Source organism: Callorhinus ursinus, unplaced genomic scaffold, assembly GCF_003265705.2.
Source record: "Callorhinus ursinus isolate GAN/ISIS: 27379988/994484 unplaced genomic scaffold, GSC_fseal_2.0 scaffold3, whole genome shotgun sequence".
Classification (NCBI taxonomy): Eukaryota; Metazoa; Chordata; class Mammalia; order Carnivora; family Otariidae; genus Callorhinus; species Callorhinus ursinus.
In genome coordinates, this window is record NW_027397065.1 from 72,010,964 (window position 1) to 72,030,419 (window position 19,456).

The following is a 19,456-nucleotide window of genomic DNA, read 5'->3' on the forward strand; positions in this document are numbered from 1 at the left end:
ACTGTGGAGGTAATAAAAAACACAGAGAGTCTGAGAAACTGTCACAGTACAGAGGAGCCTAAGGAGCATGAAGACTACATGTAATGTGGATCAGGTAAAAGATGTGAGATAAAAAGTAAGGGACTCTGAATATGATACAGACTTTAATTAATAATAATTTGTCAGTGTCATTTCATTATTGTAACAAATATACCATAGTAATATGAAGTTAATAAAAGAGAAACTAGGTGTGAGGTAGGTGGGAACTGACTGAGATATCTTTGTAATTTTTCTGTAAATAAAAAATATTCTAAAGCCATTATTAGTATACATGTACAGCACTAGAAGAACATGCTTAGTGTTGGTATATTTATTGGTATTTGCTGCTTTAATGATATATGGATAGTATAATGACCCACTGTGATCATCTGTTCTAAAATCTCATAATTTCAATTATACATATGTAATTATATGCATTCAGCAGTGACTGTAGCCAGATAGTCCTTAGTGAGTGGATGTCTATGTTGTTGATTGCATAACTTCCATTCCTGCCACCATGGCCACTTTGTTCATGAGCCCATTAGGAAATGACAGGACTGGCTGAGGATAGAGACTGACTGGTATACACAGAACAAGTCATCCTATTCACTTGATTAAGATTCCAGTCTGCTGAGGTCACCCTTTGGTGAACATTCACATGGGATATAAATACTTTCATGTTTTTTGCACATTCAGAGCAGTGTACCCAGATCTCTCTTTCCCAAATTTCTTTGTCAACAATTTTCCAATAAAGTTTCTTCCAAGTTCCTGAACGTCCAGCCAAACCATTAGTGACCGCTCATGAACTGGTATATACTCACAAATCTGGCCATTTTCTTTCCAAATAAGTGAACAACCAGGTGCACTGATTGAAGTTGTGTCCACTGAGAGGTTTATTCTTCACCACTATCCTTCAAAAATGTCCCAGAAGGGGACTGTAGTGCTACAGCTAGCTGTTCACTTTATAGTGATGCCTGAATATCATTCAGAATTATCTCTAAACCAGGCCCAAGACTCTTCTTTTTGTGTAAACTGATTGAAGGAACTCCTCATGAGGCCATAGGTGCAGGCTGGGAAAGAGAAGGCAATGTAACATGAGTGGGGACCATGGGCATTTGGGCCACTTCTTCCTGTAACTTATGCTTTCAGGACATGTGCTGGCCTGATAGCACCCGTTTTGATGATGGGGTGCTGCTGTGCACATTCAACTTTATGGCTCGTTGGGTCAGATAACATGCAGTTCAGTGACTGCTAGCATAGGCTGCATGGTAAGCTGGTGGCCCATGGTTAAATATTCAGTTTCTAAGGCCAAGAGCTACTTCTCAAAAGGAGATTATATTCACAGAAGATAGCTGGTCTCTGCTCCAAAATCCTAAAGGCCTGCACTTCTATTCACCTATAGGAGCCTGTCAAAGGCTCCAAGCAGCATCTCCATCTGCCACTGACACTTTAAGCACCATTGGATCTGCTGGGTTATATGGCCCAAGTGGTGGAACAGCTCCCACAGCAGCCCAGACCTATTGCAGAGGTTTCTCACGTGCTGGGTCCCATTTAAAACTAGCAGCTTTTCAGGTGTTTCAGTAAATGGATAGAAATAACATACCCAAATGAAAAATATGCTACCTCTAGATTCTAAGGAGGACCACTAGGTATTGTGCCCCTTTTTTTGGTTATAGGATGGGACAGATGTAACAATTTATCTTTTATTACAGGATGGGTTCAGGATCCCACTGGGCCCACTGTGAGACACACCTCAGATAAAACTCCATCAATCACCTGACTTTCACATACCTCTGCTCTGGTTGGCAGATCACATTGATTTTTTGGGTCTCCTGGAATCAATGACAATTCAGAGCTAGTGTCCAGTAATCCAGAAGTGTCTGATTATTTCCTTTTTTTCCAGTACACAGTTACTTTGGTAAAAGGCATAGGTCCATTTGGGGAAGGCCAGGAGAAAGAATAAAAGACTAACAGTATGAATGTTTGGGCATGTACTGGGGACATCCTTCAAGGGGACTTCAGCATGTCCTTCATTCAAAGGGTCTGCATCTGTAAACTGGCTCAAGTCTGGGCACAAACTAAGGAGTCATGATTCTCTGTTTTTATGGTTCAAGTCAGTCTTTTGTTTTCTTGACCTTAAACTTTTCTGCTTTTTACAGATCAAAGGAGAATTTAGTAGACTTCCTATCTGTCTATCTCTTGCACTTCTGGGAACACCATGATCAACTAGCCAATGTCATAGGTCTGAGTGAGTCAGACTATTCTGACCACTGCTTTGACTCTACTGTCCTTTATGGTAATCCTACTACCTTCCTTTGAGCAGCTGAGTGCTGCCACTTGGCCCCAGCCACTCTGGGATCCAATTACTCCCACTACATTTAGGTATCCCAGTTCAGTGACTGCAGTTCCCATGGTAAGCTATGGCCTACAGAGAGGAGTGATTGCAAAGCTCTTCAATAATGCTGGGTTCCCAGACAAATATATTTCTCCTAGTAGTGGTGAAAGATTTATTTTCTGAACCCTTTCAGTGTGGGTGTATATGTCTTAAAACATCACAGATATAATTTAAATTTTTAGCTTATTTTGCGTGTACATGTTTTTTTTTTCAAATTTCTTAAAAACAAAAAACTGTAGCTGACAAAACTATGATGCTGTTGATACTGTACAAAAATGATACTGTTGGGAAATAATAGTTAGCATTTCAAAACTATCTAGGATTTATTGTGTTATCAGGGTTTTATTCAAGTTTAAAAGAGGCAGGTAAGTTACTTCCAGGGAGGGAGGACTACTTAGTACTTTAAAAGCTAAAGAAAATAACTATATTTGAGTACTCATATTTCTCTAGGAATTCTATGTGGCCTTTGTTCTCTATTAGATAAGCAATATTCATAATATTACTACTTTATTTTGTTTTCATTGATCCTATAAAATTGCTGAGTCTCAGGTTCATGTATAAGATGTTATTTATATTTAGGTTATGGTATAATAGATTTTACTATTGATTTCTATAAACTCTAAATGTATAATTTAAAATTAATAATGTACATGATAAAAAACTCCAGTATTTTAAGATAGTATTTTTTTTCTAAGCTTGCACCAGAAATGAAGTATTGTGAGTTTTCATTCTTAAAATGGAATTATATAAGTACCTGCTTTAAATGTGTGATTTTTATGTAACATAATTCTCTTAAAATGGCATTTGAATGAACAGAATAAAGATTATATATAAAATATCAGGGAAGGAATTAGAACAGGTAGGAATAAAATATAAACCTAAATTATAATGATTTTAATATATGAATGACTAAAATAATATCATTTTGTTGCAAGTAATTTATTTTTAATTAAAATTCAATATTTTTAGACAACATACTTATTCTGAAAAATCTTGTAAAATTCAGTATTTTTAGATAATGTACTTAATCTGAAAATCCATAAATAATTTAATTTCTCTCTGCACCCCATATTCAGTGCCAGCAGCATAATTTTAATACCGAATTTTCCTTGAAATTTTTAAAATCAAATATAAAATCATTCAGAGAAAAGTGCAGTGATTATGATTACCATGCTGGGTAAATATTTTTCCAGACTTCAAAGTACTTTAAATGAGGAGAGAATGTTTGAAAAGTGAATGGTGGGCACCTGGGTGGCTCACTTGGTTAAGCGACTGCCTTCGGCTCAGGTCAGGATCCTGGAGTCCCGGGATCGAGTCCCACATCGGGCTCCCTGCTCAGCAGGGAGTCTGCTTCTCCCTCTGACCCTCTTCCCTCTCGTGCTCTCTATCTCTCATCCTCTCTCTCTCAAATAAATAAATAAATAAATATTTAAAAAAATGAAAAGTGAATGGTTTCCATAGGTATTCGAATCTAAGTAAGATATAAAAACATATCTCCCACACCTAACACAGGTTGCAGCCTCCATAACCTGCAAGAAGGACGATCTCTTTCTGCTCCAGCAACAACACACTAACCACCACTCGCAGCCAATGAGAAACTGTCACAACCTCAAATTCTTGTTCTTGTCCAATGGACTTTGGTTTAAAACAACCGTCCTCAATTTCTTCCTCAAACTTAATAAAAGCTGACTTTCTCTTTGTCTCCTCAGATTTGCCTATGGCTTGCCTTAGTTTGCTTGTCCTGAATTAGAATTCCTCTGCTATTCCCAAATACATTCATTTTGGTAATAAAGGGGCTATTTTTTTAGGTTGACATATCATCATTATGTTAAATACATGGAAAACTGATAAATACGCAGAAAAAATTAAAAATAATTTTGATTCATGTGCATGTATGTAAAATTTCCATTGACATTTTTTCTCAAGTTTTAATTTAAATTCCAGTTTAGTTAACATGCAGTGTAATACTAGTTTTAGTTTTAGAATTTAGTGATTCAACACTTACATAAAACACCGGATGTTCATCACAACAAATGCCCACCTTAACCCCCATAACCTATTTTATCCATATCCCCATCCACCTCCCCTCTGGTAACCATTAGTTAGTTCTTTATAGTTAAGTGTCTGTTTCTTGGCTTTCCTCTCTTTTCCCCCTTATGTTCTTTTGTTTTATTTCTTAAATTCCATATATGAGTGAAATCATATGATACACACACCCCCACACACATCTCCTTTATCCGTTTAGCAGTCGATGGACATTTGGGCTCTTCCCATAATTTGGCTCTTGCAGATAATCCTGCTATAAACTTTGGGGTGCACATATCCCTATGAATCAGTATTTTTTTATTCTTTGGGTACATACCTAGTAGTGCAATTGGTAGATCATAGGATAGTTCTATTTTTAACTTTTTGGGGAAACTTCATACTGTTTTCCAGAGTGGCTGCACCAGTTTGTATTCCCACCTATACTGCAAGAGGGTTCCCCTTTCTTCACATCCTCATCAACACCTGTTGTTTCTTGTGTTGTTGATTTTACCCATTGTGACAGGTGTGAGGTGATATCTCACTGTAATTTTGATTTGTATTTCCCTGATGATAAGCAATCTGGAACATCTTTTCATGTTTCTATTAGCCATCTGTGTGTCTTATTTGGAAAAAAATGTCTATTCATATCATCTGCTTATTTTTAAATTGGGTTATTTGGGTGTTGAGTTTTATAAGTTCTTTATGTATTTGAATATTAACCCTTTATCAGATATGGCATTTGCAAATAACTTTTCTCCCATTTCAAAGGTTGCCTTTTAGTTTTTTTTTAATTTTATTTTATTATGTTAGTCATCATACATTACATCATTAGTTTTTGATGTAGTGTTCCATGATTCATTGTTTGCATATAACACCCAGTGCTCCATTCAATATGTGCCCTCCTTAATACCCATCACCAGGCTAACCCATCCCTCCACCCCCCTCCCCTCTAAAACCCTCAGTTTGTTTCTCAGAGTCCATAGTCTCTCATGGTTCATTTCCCCCTCCAATTTCCCCCCAATTCTCTCTTCCTACTATTCTCTTTTTTTTTTTAACATATAATGTATTATTTGTTTCAAAGGTACAGATCTGTGATTCATCAGTCTTACATAATTCACAGCGCTCACCATAGCACATACCCTCACCAATGTCCATCACCCAGCCACCCCATCCCTCCCACCCCCCACCACTCCAGCAACCCTCAGTTTGTTTCCTGAGATTAAGAATTCCTTGTATCAGAAAGATCATATGATACTTTTCTTTTTCTGATTGACTTATTTCGCTTAGTATAACACCCTCTGGTTCCATCCACGTCATTGCAAATGGCAAGATTTCGTGTTTTTTGTTGGTTGCCTTTTAGTTTTACTGATTGTTTCCTTCACCATGCTGAAGCTTTTTAGTTTGATGAAGTCCCAATAGTTTACTTTTGCTTTTGTTTCCCTTGCCTCAGGAGACATATCTGGTAAGAAGCTGCTACGGCCAACATCAAAGAAGTTACTGCCTGTGTTCTCCCCTATGATTTTTATGGTTTTAGGTTTTTCATCCATTTTGAATTAAGCTTTATGTATGGTATAAGAAAGTCATCCAGTTTCATTCTTCTGCATGTTGCTGTCCAGTTTTCTCAACACCATTTACTGAAGAGACTGTCTTTTTCCCATTGGATATTCTTGACTGCTTAGTTGAAGATTAATTGACCATATAGTTGCAGGTTCATTTCTGGTTTTTCTGTTTTGTTCCATTAATATATGTGTCTATTTTTTGTGCCAGTACCATATAGTTTTGATTACTACAGCTTTGTAATATAATTCAAAATCTGGAATTGTGATACCTCCAGCTTTGCTTTTCTTTTTCAAGGCTGCTTTAGCTATTGGAATCTTTTGTGGTTCCATACAAAGTTTAGGATTGTTTGCTAAAGCTCTGTGAAAAATGCTGTTGGTATTTTTATAGGGATTACATTAAATGTGTAGACTGCTTTGGATAGTATAGACATTTTAACAATATTTTTTCTTTCAATATGTGAGCATGGAATGCCTTTACATTTTTATGTCATCTTCAATGAAATCTTAGCAATTTAAAATAAAAATATCAATCTTTCTCTTTTAGATTTTACGGTTTAGTGGGCATGGTAAGCAATTTCAATGTGATGAATATCATGATAGGGCACTGCAATGTGCTTTGTAATTACATAGCTGGCATATCTGTTCTAATCTAGAGACTCAGAGAAGTCATCCCTATCTTAAATGAGTTATGATAAATATTTAGTTAGGAAACAAAGCAGAGAAGGGGAAGAGTATTAAAGGGTAAGAGGAAAAAATGCAAACACCAAGTATGAAAGCTGAAACAGGCCCTCTGAAAATGAAGAAGATAGTACAAGGCAAAATAATACAATTGGTCTGTACAGAATGATAATGAAGTGGGTAAAGGTGGCAGAGATGCCTCTGGAAACAAGGATGAGATTATGGAAGATGTATAAATAAGGTGATAGAGTCGAAACAATTAGAACAATAATAAAAATGAAGATTATTTTTAAAAGAAAACTACGTCCTTTTAATAGAATAGGTTTAGATTAAATACATACACAACGTGCCCAATATAACACAAAAATTTGCATGGAACTAACCCAGGTTTGTAAGATTTCATGTTTCTGTTGCACTGTAACTTGTTGAAGATTTTTAAGCCAAGAGGTAACATGACCAGACTTTTAATGTAGAAAAATCACCTTCTTTAGAATTGAAAATTGTATGGAGTAGAGCAATAGGGGAGGCAGACGTCAATTAGGAGATTACTAAAGTGGTCCAGATAAGACATGATGGAAGACAAAACCAGGGTGATAGCCAAAGAGATGGAGACATATAGATGAGTGGGGAAGAGATTTCAGAGAAGAAAAGATTGCAAATGATTATTTTAGCATTGGGATTAAAAGTAAAGAGGAATAAAATATGAATCCCAAGTTTGTTTTTTTGGCTACCATAAAAAAAAAACACTATTTAAATAGTCAAATAATTCAAAGATGGAATGGGACATCAAAGAAATAGGTGGAGCCAGGATGTAATGGGAATTGTGAAGTATATGATGGAAGACAACAAAGCAGGGATAGGCTAGTTAAGAATCAAGTTTCAGAATAGTGTTAGATTTGAAAAAATGTTAAGATTTTTTCCAATTCCTAAATTTCTGTGAATACATGATCTATTTGTCTATTTTAAGGACTCAGCGGACAGCCTTCTACATTAAGAAGTCTACTTTTAAAGATCGTTATGTATCAGAAAAAGAAAGATAATTTATAAAAAAAAAAATATTTATATGGCCAGTGGAAAAGCCCTGTGTTTTTAATATCACTTGGGATTTTAAATAAGCCTATAGATATGTCGACTTCCAAAAAAATGAGACCACCATGTTTGAAAGTGTACGTTCCCAAAGCCATATAGAGAAGAATATTTGAAATTAAAATTAAAATTCTCTCTCTCTGTTTGATTTCTCTGAAGACAGAGCCTCTGAATCTATAAACAATATCATACTGAAGGGAGGTAAAATCAGTTTACAATTATGGTATATATTCTAAACTTATCATCAAAAGTTCAAAATGTCTCACATCATCTCTTTGAGTTGAATGATGTTAAATGTAATCAGGAGTATATCTACCCAAGTTCTAGATTTATGGATATTTTTTTCTTGTTTATGTACTAGAGGTTTAAATCTTCGAACCATTCAAAACTTTGTTTCAAAAGATATATTCATTTTTATCTTACTTTTAAATTTAGCCCCTTATGACATGTAAATATATTTAAAATTTTTGAGAATGATAAAACTGAAATTCTTAGTATTCTTACACTGAAAATTAAGATAATCATTGTAATCATTGTTTCAGTGATGTTATGTGGAGATGAATTGCTATGTGCCAAAATTAATTTTTTTCTGTAATAACAATGCATGTATTTATAGAACTTTTCTTTTCTGCCTCTCTGAAGCTTCACACTGACCAAGATAAAGGAGATGGAAATTTAAAATACATATTAACAGGAGATGGAGCTGGCAGTCTATTCGTTATAGATGAAAATACAGGAGATATTCATGCTGCAAAGAAATTAGACAGAGAAGAAAAATCCCTATACATTCTTCGTGCCAAGGCTATAGACAGAAAGACCGGGCGGCAGGTGGAACCTGAGTCTGAATTTATTATTAAAATCCATGATATCAATGACAATGAACCAAAATTCACAAAAGACTTATACACTGCCAGTGTTCCTGAAATGTCTGGAGTCGGTAGGTATATGCTAATCCATGTAAACTTAACATCTTTGTTTGTTTGCTAAGATGATTATTATGGACATACATTTACCATATGTAGCCCCTTTCAAGATAAGAATTATATATAACTGAGGTACTCAATAAATATGTTGATTGAAAAAAATGAATTATATATAACTGAAAACTACTCTTTAGTTTTAACTATGTCACTTCTAATTATTTCAATTTTATATATTTTAAGGATTCCTGCTATGTTGTAACTTATACCTAAAATGGTATCTAAAAATATGATCTAAAAATATGATGACAGAGAACAGTTATTCCATTGCATTTCAACCAACATTTTCACCTCTACTCAACTGCTATTCAAATGGCAGTCAAGCTGAATGTATTTTTGCCTGAAATAGAAAAGGGATATCAGTGTCAGCAGTTTTGGACAGTTTTGGACAGTTTTGCTTGCATTATTTTGCATAACAACTAATGCTTGCATACGACAAATTTCTTTTGATCATCTCATTTGATCATTGAAACAACTTTATGTGGAAGGTATGGGAAATAGAACTTTAAATCCCCATTCTGTTAATTAGGAACCCAGGATTCTGAAATATTAAGCAAATGAATTAAGATAAAAAAAACCTAGTAGCATAATAACAATATTCCAAGTATTTTAATGTTATTTTAGCTGTGTTCCACTACCAAATAATAGTTTACTATGCAAACTGAAAATAATTGTTTCATTTTAAAGGCTGCTTACAATTTTAAATACCATCTGTTATTATGCAATTTTACCTGCATGTGTCAGTTTAGATTTGTTAATGAGATAAGAGCTGATTATTATTAAGCCATAACATATTAAAAAAGAAGTGATATAAACTTACTAAAATAACCAAAATATGCAACCGATTTTCAAAATTTGATACTATTTAGTTGAATATTATTTCAAAATCAGTTTTCAGTGATTAACTTTGAAATTATTACAATTAATACATGTTTCAGTCTAAAATGGTTTCCTTATGAGGAAAAACAAACATATCCACCTTTACTGAGTGAATGATACAAAATGTTTCTTAACTATGTGTGTCATCTACCCAGAAAAACCAGGTGTTTGTAAAGAAGTTATTTCCTCTCACCTCAATTGAAATCTCATCCGAGAAAAGTGCAGTTCAACTGCCTTTTCAGGTATTCATTCCAATTATATGAAAGGGAGTTATCAAATCAGACAGGAGTCCTATGAAATCAGAAAGCCTAGGATGAAATATGAGTGGTTGTGGTTTCTTTAACATTTTAAAATTTCTGCTAGCTCGGTATAGTTCCGTGGAAAGTAATGGATTGGTTTATATAGGTCGACCAGTGGGCTAAGGTAGATATATATCATGATCTCCTTATGGGCTTATATTTGAGATGAAGGTACATCTAAAATTATACTCTCCATTTCAACTTCCTATTTTTTTTAAAGATTTTATTTATTTATTTGAGAGAGAGAGAATGAGAGATAGAGAGCACGAGAGGGAAGAGGGTCAGAGGGAGAAGCAGACCCCCTGCTGAGCAGGGAGCCCGATGCGGGACTCGATCCCCGGACTCCGGGATCATGACCTGAGTTGAAGGCAGTCGCTTAACCAACTGAGCCACCCAGGCATCCTCAACTTCCTGTTGATGAGCATTCTAAACTAGTTTGTTTTTCTGGTTAACACACTTTAACCTTTATAAAACATTATTGTTTATTCTGCATGTATGTTAATTTCACAGATATTTTTTAAAAGATTTTATTTACTTATTTATTAGAGAGAGAGAGGAAGAGAGAGAGTGTGAACAGTGGAAGGAGCAGAGAGGAAGAGGAAAAGAATCCCAAGCCGACTCTGCACTGAGGGGTTGGGCTCGATCTCATGACCCTGAGATGATCACCTGAGCCAAAACCAAGAGCTTAACTGACTGAGCCACCCAAGCACCCCTATTTTGTCAGATATTTTGAAACTTAATAGTACAAAAACTTTCATTTATCTTTCTGGAAATAGATTTGATATACCTACAGGAATAACAAGTATAATTTGGGAGACAGGTATTTGAATATGACACATTTTAATAACTGATTTATATTTGAATAACTTAAATTTTTCAAATTACCTCTTTTTAAAAATCAGAATATTTACTTATCAGACTATTAATATTGAAACTCAAATAACCTGTATTTTCCCCATACTATCTTGTGCTGTTTAACATCTACATAATTCAAATATATTCTATATCATTGTTTTATTAATATTTATCAAGTATGTAATAAGATCAACACTAAAAGAAGCACTTGAATATTTTATTAAAAATAAAAGACTTCACTTGTTCAATATCCATTATAAAATACAGAATATAAGTTTATACATGGAAGAAGGCTTGCAGATTATCTTGTCCAAAAAGCCCTTCCTGTAAGGCAATCTATATTTCATTTATATAAACTTTAAATTGTGGGCAGTACAATTTCTAGTTATTGCAGGCCTTAAAAATTGAGAATTTAGGTCATTGTCAATTGCATTGCCTCTGTGCCTACAATTCCAACAAAACTGAAAAAAGAAGAAACATATAGCAGGTAGTTGTATTGCTGTGGTTGCAGCTTTTCATATTAATAAAAGAAGATTTAAAAACTACCAATAATACTTGGGGCACCTGGGGGGCCTAGGCAGTTAAGCATTGACTCTTGGTTTGGTTCAGGTCATGATCTCAGGGTCCTGGGTTGGAGTCCTGTGATGGGCTCTGCACTCAGCTAGGAGTCTATTCAAGATTTTCTCTTTCTCTCTCAACTAAATAAATAAATAAAACCTTAATAATAAATAAAAACTACAGGTAAATCTTGATCCTATTTATGAACGATAATTATTATTACTACTAAGATTGACAACACTGAATTAATTGCTTCCTATTTGACCCACAGATAGACTTTGTATGTGTGACTATTTTTTAGTAGAAATGTACATATTATACGCCAACACACACAAACACACACACACACACAGAAGACACCACATTACACTTCTTCTAATAAATAAGTAAAAATAAGCCCAAAAAAGTTAAACTGACTTACCACAAAACACATTATTTATTACTTTACTAGTTATAAGAAGAAAAAAAGGTTAATAAAAGCAGGGAATACTGGATAATTTTAATGCCTTAGTATTTTCCCCTACTGCAAAATAGTTGTGCTTATTATGGAAAACTTCTAATTTTATTAGATTCTTAGTAACTCCTCAAAAGCAGCATTTTTCTTTTTTTATTTAAATTCAATTAGCCAACATATAATACATCATTAGTTTTTGATGTAGTGTTCATTGATTCGTTAGTTGCGTATAACACCCAGTGCTCATCACATCACATGTCCTCCTTAATACCCATCACCCTGTTAGTTACCCCATAGTATTTTTTTTTTAAGATTTTATTTATTTATTTGACAGAGAGAGACACAGCGAGAGAGGGAACACAAGCAGGGGGGAAGTGGGAGAGGGAGAAGCAGGCTTTCCGCCGAGCGGGGAGCCCAATGTGGGGCTCGATCCCAGGACTCTGGGACCATGACCTGAGCCGAAGGCAGATGCTTTAATGACTGAGCCACCCAGGCGCCCCAGTATTTTTCTTATTTTATTCTTTTAATTCAAATGTGCTTCTCAATAAAATTAAATCCAAATAACAGGAAAGGGGGTGACTGCATTTTACATTAAGATTTTAGATCTATTAATGTATAAAATATCTAAATAAAAAGTCTATGCATTTTATATTTTGAAATTATATTTTTTTGTTGTATGTAACTCTAAAAGAAAATTAACATTAACTCAGTATAACTTTATAGATGTGATTGTCTGTTTTTACCCACGTAGATCATCAATTACAGAAAAACTAAAGGGTGATACTTGGGAACTTTTTCAAGCTATGTGTAACCTACACACTAAGAGTTAAAGCCCGTACATAAACAAATAATAAAGAATGCTTCTGTAAATTAAGTAATGCACAATGATTTAATTCTGATATTATTTTCATTATATTAGTGATTTTCATTTAAACCAGAGCTTAAAAAAAAAAACAAAAACCTGTTAACTTTGGAGGTAAATTCTCATGAAATAAAATGAAATTTCTTTATTATTATCCTACCCTTCTCCCCAATAATATTCTCCAATGTTCTCCCTCACACTGTGCCTTTTTCCCTGTTTATTTTTGTCTTAATTGTCTCTTCTTTTTCTGTCTCAGTCACTCCTCTCCCTGTTTTATTGCTCTGCCCATGCTTCTTTCTGTCAAAACCATATGCCCTATTCCATTGTGTTTCCAGAATCACATGCTTCTCTCCTTTTCAAAAGTTAAAATCAAATGATTCCAATTGTTGAAATCTGAAATGCATTAGCATCTTCTCATCAGAACACATAATCTGGATAATACATAAGGATATATAATGAAGGAAAATAGGATACACTGATTTAAATAATTATGGCAGATCCCAACTTTTTATATCTTTTTACTTTTTGTGTTCATTAAACTTTGATTAGAGATTATCTATCACTTTTCTATATTTGCATGCATTCATCTTCATCTAAGCAAAATCCTTTACTGTGTAAATTTGCGGGGTTTACTTTCTCATGGACTGGGTATTTCCCCAAACCGGTCTCTCAAAAACTTATCCAGTGGGGCGCCTGGGTGGCTCAGTTGGTTAAGCGACTGCCTCTGGCTCAGGTCATGATCCCGGAGTCCGGGGATCGAGTCCCGCATCGGGGGGGGGGGGGTCCCTGCTCAGCAGGGAGTCTGCTTCTCCCTCTGACCCTCTTCCCTCTCGTGCTCTCTATCTCTCTCATTCTCTCTCTCAAATAAATAAATAAAAAATCTTAAAAAAAAAATCTTATCCAGTGCCCCTCCCACATCATCTCCTCAACAAGAAATCCCTCTGTAGTTTTCACAGATCACACACAGAACTCACTAATGAATCCTTTAAGACTTAATCCAAGCCCTTCTTAGGGTTCACTGCCTGTGGATTCAATAATGTGTCTAATCATAGCCACAGTGCCAGACAAGCCATTTAATGAAGTAGTTAGAACGGTGCTCCTTTCCTCAAACTAGCTTGGTTGAATCCCATCTCTATCACCTACTAGATGTGTGGCCATGAGCAACCTCTCTATGTCTCAAGGCCTTCATCTCATGCTTTTCAAGAGAATAAAGTACTCATGTAAATTAAGGGCTGAGTATTCTGCCTAGTCTACCTTAAGCATTCTGTAAATGTTCATTCTCCTTATGACTTTCTGCTAGAAACTCTGTTGCACTTCAAAGATAAACTGTTGAATAAAACCAGACATGGCCTCTGCCTTTGGAGAATTTACATCACACAGGACAAAGCCTACAAATAACAAATATAATAAACTTGTCATTCAGGCTTCACTATAGTTAATTTTTTAATCTTTGTTTAATATAAAAGTAAAATATTTTAAATTATTTGAGAACAAATGAAAATTATAAATATTTCAGAAAATTCAGAGGGGTATAAAAATCACAATTTTTTAATCCATCTTTATAAGCACACAGTTATAACATCAGTACAAAAAACACAGAAACTACTTTCTAATTTTATTATTAAATATTAACTGTGCAATAAGTGTATGAAAAAAATACAACCTATGAAATAAATACAACTACCCATTCCTTAAAGTCCATCACACTAGGTACTTCTTTTTCATTCTACCATTATAAATATCATAATAATATGCTGTCAGTGGTCATCAGTGTTTAACAGCATTCCTAATCATTACCCTGATTCTAAAAGAAGGGATAGTACTAGTACTATCTGAGTGTGTATAACATTTTAGTCACATTACAAGATTTTTATTCTTTAGATTAAATTATTTGTCTTTTTGAGGTGAAGTATTTTGGATATATTCTAAGATCACATACCCACAATAAAAAGCAAACAATAGAAAACAGATTGAACAACAAAGTATATTATTAAAAGTGTCAAAAGGTATAGAGGAGTATTTTTACCTGTTTTCATTATGAAATGATATCCACAGTAAAAGAAAAATGAAAGTGGTAGCAAAATACATGTCATGAAATTGATGAATTAACTACTTTCATTTAGCATATTGATTACACTGAATAATTCATATGTCAAAGAATCCTCAACTATGAAAACAATTCTTATTCTAACTAATGTATGTTCACATAGGTTTATATAAAAAAATTCAATATAAATCATAAAACCACTTTAGTTTAACTTCTAAACATTATTGTGGGGAGGTGGAGATCACTTTATTATTTTTGCTTTGGCAAGGATGTGAGTGGGTGTTTTTTAAATGACAAAGGAGAACACCTAGGATCCGTCACAGTGTGTCCTCACACAGGATGTACCAAGTATCAGTTCTAGGCCTGAAGAGAAAGAGCTCAAGTTCTCTTATGTTAATGAATTTTGAAAAAAACATAAAAAAGACTACTGCTAAATTCATGTGTTAGTGTTCAGATACACTGATGGAAAATGAGCTGTTAATTTACTCTTAATGTACAAGTAATTAATTTTTAGGATTTGCATAAGCATATACATGCAAATTTTGAGAAACATTCACTACAAGTCAATGAGACAAATTCTGAGTGTGTAACATATGGGGTATTAAAGTAGGTGACAGGGCCAAGATGGAACTTGCCCTGTCCTAAGGAATTTTAAAATCTATGTAAGAATCAGTCAAACTTTGGAAAATTATATGTAGTATACTAGAAAATGTCATACAAACTCATTTTGCCCAAGGGATACATAGAAGGTTTTAGTTAATAGAAGTTTTATAACCATGCTTTCAATCTTTATAATGATTAGTGAAATATCAGAAAAGCCCATTAATACACTACATTATGTTAAGCTCCTGAAACTAGCCCCTTTAAAATTCTTTTATCATCTAAAGATAATTTGTGATAAAATTAAAAGAAAATGGTTTAAGTTTTATAAAATAAAATTAAACAGAGTGGTGTTAAATTACAGTATTGCCTGTAATAGAACTATATACGTTCTTAACTTTGGGGGGAAATATCTATGATTTCATTTTGTGCAGCAAATAATAGGTAGCATATCAATAAATATAATCATATATGACTTTGATAACTACATTTTAAAGGGAGACACAGATGTTTAATAATCATTTATATCTCAAACACACACAAAATGACAGGTCAATTTTAGGTCATTTTGTTTTTTATAAAAATAGGACCCCTCAATTTTTTTTTCTATTTACAATATACAGTTAATTTACCAGAGTAAAAAGCAGCCTGGGTCTTACCAATGCTGGTTTTATCTCTGAATACACATTTCCAGTTAGCAATAAGTGCATTAATTGAAAATTGTATGTGCATTGTATTCAGTGAAAAATTGTTCCTTTCAATATTTTTGATCAAAAAAATGCAGTGCATTTGTCTCATTATGTTCATTTTTACGATAAAATAGGTTGCTGATTTTTTTACAGATAGCTCCAACCATAAAATTAAGGGATATTTAAATTTAAAGAAAGGAATGAAAAAGACATGTGTGTGTGTGTGTGTGTGTGTGTGTGTGTGTGTGTGTGTGTTGAGGAAACATCATTTAAACAAATTCCTTTAAACATATACCATTGTCTAACACACCACACGACTTGCAGTAATTTTTCAGAAAGACAGTTTTCGAAGTTAGAAGTATTTAAGTGTGTGTGTTTGGGTGGGGATTCATCTAGGGACATCTGTTATACAAGTGACTGCAACAGATGCAGATGACGCCAACTATGGAAACAGTGCCAAAGTGGTCTACAGCATATTGCAAGGACAGCCATATTTTTCAGTGGACCCAGAATCAGGTAATAACATTTAAGACTTGGTCTCTTTCTCATGTTGTAATGCATCTGGATGCACAACTATAGATTTTTCTGTAGTTTAAAAGCTATTGATTCAGTATCATGCTTTCACTTATTCCCTACAGGTATTCCATGGAAATAAAAGCAAATTTCATATTATTTAAATAGATTATTTGAACTGTTAGCTTTTGAGACTATTATTTATTATTTTATTATAAATTCATGACACCAAAAACAAAATTTCAGAGATTTAGCACTTTATGTGTCATAGGAAATACTCAAAACCTAAAGAATGTGAGAATCATCAAAATCAAGCAAGCTTATTAATCTGAAGATTTCTGAATGAAGCTAATTTTTTTAATCAAAAAGATAATTAAATTGATTTAGCAAAACTCATTCCCTGTACAATAGCCTGTGGAAGAATGCTGGGAATGACCAGCAATCCCTGTACCGAGGGATGAAAGATGACTCCAAACTTTGTCGTGGAAGAGAGGAGAAGGCAAGGGGGTCAACGCTCCGAGACGAAGACCCTTTGCTCTTCTTTGCTCCCGCTTTTATGAGTCCTTCAGGATAATCACAAATCTTTATCACTGCTTCTCAAGCATGTGATGTGTGACAAGGGGTCTTACTGAAACTGGGAGGATTTATGGGAAAGATATGCTGATCTGCGTGTTCTGCTAAACATAGCCTAGGGGACAATGCATACATCTCTGAGATCACAGGGCGGCTGTTTGGGCTAAGAGAGCTTCGGGGAAGGCAACTCCCCCCAGCATTCCAACGGCAGAGGGGCCAAGCGGGCCTCAGAATCCCAAAGGTCTACGCCCTTCTCCGAAACCCTCCCTGCCCTCAGGGGCCTCCGTGTTACATTTTAGCAAGCGAGGTATTATGGCTAATCTCATGCTCTACTGAACCCCAACAGAAGAACTCTTTCTGTTCTGTCCATTACAATTTAATGTTTATGGATTTCATACATTTAGGTACACCAACTTTTTATCTGTTTGTTATGATGAACTTCTGTAAAATAGATCTTGCATAGGTTAATCTTAAAACTCAGTGATTACATTGTAAAATATTTGTCTATTTTTTCTAAAAGGCATAATAAAAACTGCACTACCAGACATGAGCAGAGAAAATAGAGAGCAGTATCAAGTGGTTATACAAGCCAAAGACATGGGCGGCCAGATGGGAGGCCTTTCTGGAACCACCACAGTAAACATCACTCTGACAGATGTCAACAACAATCCTCCTCGATTTCCCCAGAGTAAGGAAGGTTTTATTTATCTCATGTCCGAAGCCTTCTCCTACACCACTACAAACAGAGGCTAATATTTGTACTAGTATTTTCACGATTAGTTTATGAAGAAAGGCAAATCCACAACCTGTCCCCCTGACAAAATATCACAATTTCCACAAATTGATTTCCCAATATTCACTATGATCATCTCACTCTTTTTCTTATCTCTTTCATGGTTCACAGTGTGGACTCTCAATTCTGACTGCCTTTTTAACATGGTTACAAATCCACGTCTGTCACCTCTGACCTCAGTTATCTTGTCCGTATATAAGAATACTACTCCCGTATTTATTTTTTATTATGTTCAATTGATTCTAAAACACACACTACGTGTTTTAAAGTCTCTGAAATAGATACTGTATCAAAATCAGTGCAAGTTGGGTTTAATTGGCAGCATTTGTTCTTTCTAATGGCCCATAGAGTTATGGTATATCTTAGTTCTGATAGCATCTGAGACGTGTTAAAGTTTGCTAATACCTGTTACCTACTTACAAAGATTAAATTAGTCAATACGTTTTTAGTCATCACCATTTTAGGCATGTATGTTAAACCATGGATGCTTTGCATGCCATGAGTTCCTATAAAAACAGGTTCTAATCCTTTGCTGCAGATGTTCCCTTTCTGCAGTGAATAAAAATATAAAGGGCCCTATTCTGAAATAGTCAATTAAGGGGTCTCAAATTTAAATTTATGATATTGAATCCAATACATTAGAGCATTTTCCAAACTAGTCAAATTTAAAATATTTGATGATTCAACTTTGGATGTTTGACCTACACATCTGATAAATGTTTTAAAAAGTTTGCTGAGAATATAAATAATAAGTTTAATTAACATAAATCTAAACTTTGCACTCAGTTTCCTTAAATATAAACTGAAAGAGTATGACTTGAATTCTCAAATGGTTTGCCACTCTATAATTCCAGGATCTATTATAATCTTAGCCAAAGGTTTAGAACTATAATAGCAGTAATAATAAAAATATTTAAGAACTAGCCATGGAGTAAACATATTAAAGACATAATTTCATGTAATTATCATAAAAAAAAACTACAAGTTAATTCCTGTCACCATACCCTATTCTTATAGACATAGAAATCAAGGGTTAGAGAATTTAACTTGCCCAGTGATGAGCATTCCAATCCAGGCAGTTGGATTTAGAAGTCCTTCTTAATCACCAAGCAAATTGGGAAGAGTATAGACTTTGAAGTCAGAAAAACTTAGTTATTCACCCTGCATTTCTCAATTTCATAGGATGATTTCCTTGAGCCCTATCCCTGAAGATCATGTATCTACTACCTTGGTCTTATGAGGACTAGTGTTAGAATTAAATAAATTAATATTGAGAGCCTTTGGCCTTATACAGAGTTCAGCACATATTAAGTGTTTAAAAACATTTCTAACTTTCATTAACTCTTTTTGTAACTTTTTCCTATTGTCTCTTGAATAATAGTCACAAATTAAAATCCTTTCAAGGACAGCAAAGAGCAATATAATGATTGGCTGAAAACTGCAGGAAATAGAAACATTCATATCTCACTTAAAGTCATTAATTAAGAAGCAAAAAAGGAAGAAAGGAAGGAAGGAAGGAAGGAAGGAAGGAAGGAAGGAAGGAAGGAAGGAAGGAAGAAAGGAAAGTTTCTGTGTATGGATTTAGTTTTCTAT

The 19,456-nt window shown here is 34.4% G+C and overlaps 1 protein-coding gene across 1 annotated transcript in view; it reads left to right on the forward strand.

Annotated features, from left to right (window-relative positions):
• The window catches only part of CDH9 (cadherin 9), a 138,754-nt gene that overhangs the window by 94,631 nt on the left and 24,667 nt on the right, over positions 1-19,456 (forward strand). The window contains exons 3-5 of the mRNA XM_025866674.2: positions 8,404-8,698; positions 16,381-16,500; positions 17,591-17,758. Of these exons, the coding sequence (XP_025722459.1) occupies positions 8,404-8,698; positions 16,381-16,500; positions 17,591-17,758 (583 nt within the window). The remainder of the gene's footprint in view (positions 1-8,403; positions 8,699-16,380; positions 16,501-17,590; positions 17,759-19,456) is intronic.